General features: G+C 37.8%; 2 protein-coding genes across 2 annotated transcripts in view; both read right to left on the reverse strand.

Moving 5' to 3' along the window:
- LOC138003766 (uncharacterized) overlaps positions 1 to 2,500 on the reverse strand; it is a 313,889-nt gene that overhangs the window by 9,396 nt on the left and 301,993 nt on the right. The window lies entirely within an intron of this gene.
- The window catches only part of LOC138004361 (fibrillin-1-like), a 7,864-nt gene that overhangs the window by 4,111 nt on the left and 1,253 nt on the right, over positions 1 to 2,500 (reverse strand). Inside the window, exon 3 of the mRNA XM_068850856.1 lies at positions 1,850 to 1,972. Within this exon, the coding sequence (XP_068706957.1) occupies positions 1,850 to 1,972 (123 nt within the window). The remainder of the gene's footprint in view (positions 1 to 1,849; positions 1,973 to 2,500) is intronic.

Consider the following 2,500-nt stretch of genomic DNA (forward strand, 5'->3'; position numbering starts at 1 on the left):
CTCGAATAAACCGAGAGACAAATAAAAACAAGAACGGGCACTGAACCTAAAGACACTCGCACTGTTAAGCCGAAAATGTTTTCTGTTCCAGGGAGTGACAGAGATCCAGTGCAAGCCTTCCACCTTTATGCTTCTAAAAGACCGGAACAAATGAATTCAGAGGACAGCCCGTTTTATTTAGCGGTGAACCTCACCAAGATGGCAAGTTCTTCAAAGCCCTGGTTCAAAGCAGTGCCAGTGGGTGTCAACAAGTTGAATTCACTCATGAAGACCATGGCTCAAAAAGCGGGTTTGAATGAAGAAAACCTCGCAAACCAGAGCGGACAAAAGCGAATGATCCAAAAGTTAAACGACCAAGAAGTTCCTCCTACTCACATCATGAAAATATCTGGCGCTAAAAATGTTCAGAGCCTCAATAATTACAGTTCACTTTCAGAGAAACAACAGCGGAATATCTCCAACACCTTGAGCAGTACAACGTCAACTAGGAGATCCCTCGCAAGTGAAGAAATAGGAGATGTCAGTTTATGAAAAAACCAAGAATCACCTCAACAAGTATTGTCCCTACTTCGAGGTGCAAATATTCACGGAGGAACATTTAATATCTCGATAAACAGTGTAAGTCAGCAGAGTCCAAACTTTTCTTTGCACAGCGCGAAGCGCCGCCATTATGTGATTGAATCAGACAGTGATTAATCGGTCTAAAAATAAATGTGAAAAAGTGTTTTCGTCATTGTACTTTTGAATTTTTTTGCATTTAGCGTTATTCTAAATGAGGAGGATTTTTAATACCTGAAACGTTTTCCCCTGAAGACAGATTTTGCGCATTTCGTAATTTTTTAAGTTCTTGAGGTTTCGCTATTTCGCAAACATGGTTTATAAACCTTACGTCATAAAGAAAAAATATAATTACTGATTTACACACTTTTATTCTCCTTTAATATATAATAAACAAATTCCACAATAGAAAGTGCTTTGTACGGATATTATTCACTCGTTGCAAAACTTTAGAAACTCACTCGTTCGCTACGTTCACTCGTTCGTTTCTAAAGTTCTGCAACTCGTGAATAAGAATCCGTACGGCGCACCTTCTATGAAGTAATCTATTTACATGTTCAGATGTAAGGGCCGTCTGTATTATGACAATCGGACTGCGTGCAACCATAACTCCATAGTACACGCAGAACCGTTTACTATTTGTTAATAGCTGTGTGGGTCTCTCCTTACCATTGATAGAAAAAAAGACGCCCAGAAATACACGTAATTAGATGAAAGCGTATAAGCGTCATGAAGTGTCCCCTGCTTGCTCTTCTTCCCAACTTTATCATTACTCTTGTCAAGGAGTTAAGACAATTAACTTCCCAAAATTACCCCTGAATTCTGCTCGTCAAGTAACGCTAAACGCCAGGATCTCCTTTGATGTTTTTATAAACGGAGTATTTGTAGTGAGGAGATGACATAATTAATTAATTAATTTAAGCTAGTGTATGTCACTGACTCGTGATATTTTGTACAGTTGTTGTTTAAATTTATTTTATTTTTTTGAAGACTCATGCTCGAACCATTCTCTGTAGTAACGTGCATCAATTAAGCTGCTCGCGGAACGTTTCATAGTCAGTGGCAAACACTAGCTTAAATAAAGCAGGATCTACTGTTACCTAAAAAAAACGCAAATGCTTGGACTTAAGGGGACACTTCGCGTTGGATATCGAATTTGGACGTGCATCTATTTTTATGCATTCCTGAACCAGCAAATAATGATGGGATAAATTTGACAGTTATTGTTAAATGGAGGAATACAATATCTTGTAAACGTAAAGAATAACAGACATCCAGAACGACGTCTCACCTGAGCAGTTTCGTCCGTTTTCAACATATCCTTCCTGACAAGTGCAGCTATATGAGCCAATGGTGTTGTTGCACACGGCCACATGGCTGCAGTTGTGTTCTCCTGTTGAACACTCATCGATATCTGGGAACACAGCCAACAAATTAGTAAAGTCACTTCTTACTTCCAAATGGCAATTTGTCGTTAAATTTTACCTAAAAGTAATAGAACAAAATTGTTTTTTTACGTAGTTGTTCCACTTCCACAAATTGGCTGCTTGTCAAGTTATGAAAAGATAATGTACATTCCGCGAAAACTCAATTTATGGAGCAAGTTCAATATCGGAAAAATCAATAGTTGGTTTACCATTAGTCGAACTCTTTCCGCTGTGAGAATTTTCATGGTTCCTATCTCCATCTTGTGACAAAATCTGTCTATTAGCGATCTCGCATCATTAACTTAATTGCCTTGAAAAATCCTATTTCGATTTCGTTTCGGAAAGAAGCCCTCACTTGTCTGCTAGTTGCTTTAGATTAACACATCTGATGGATACATGTTCAACTAATATCAATTCTTTTTGGACCAGGTCGTACCAAATATTTAATAATTTTATGTTTTGGACAAGATTATGTGAACGATAGAAATGAGATGAATTATTTTCCTTTTTTGGCT

The sequence above is a fragment of the Montipora foliosa genome, chromosome 5 (genome assembly GCF_036669935.1).
Source record: "Montipora foliosa isolate CH-2021 chromosome 5, ASM3666993v2, whole genome shotgun sequence".
Lineage (NCBI taxonomy): Eukaryota > Metazoa > Cnidaria > Anthozoa > Scleractinia > Acroporidae > Montipora > Montipora foliosa.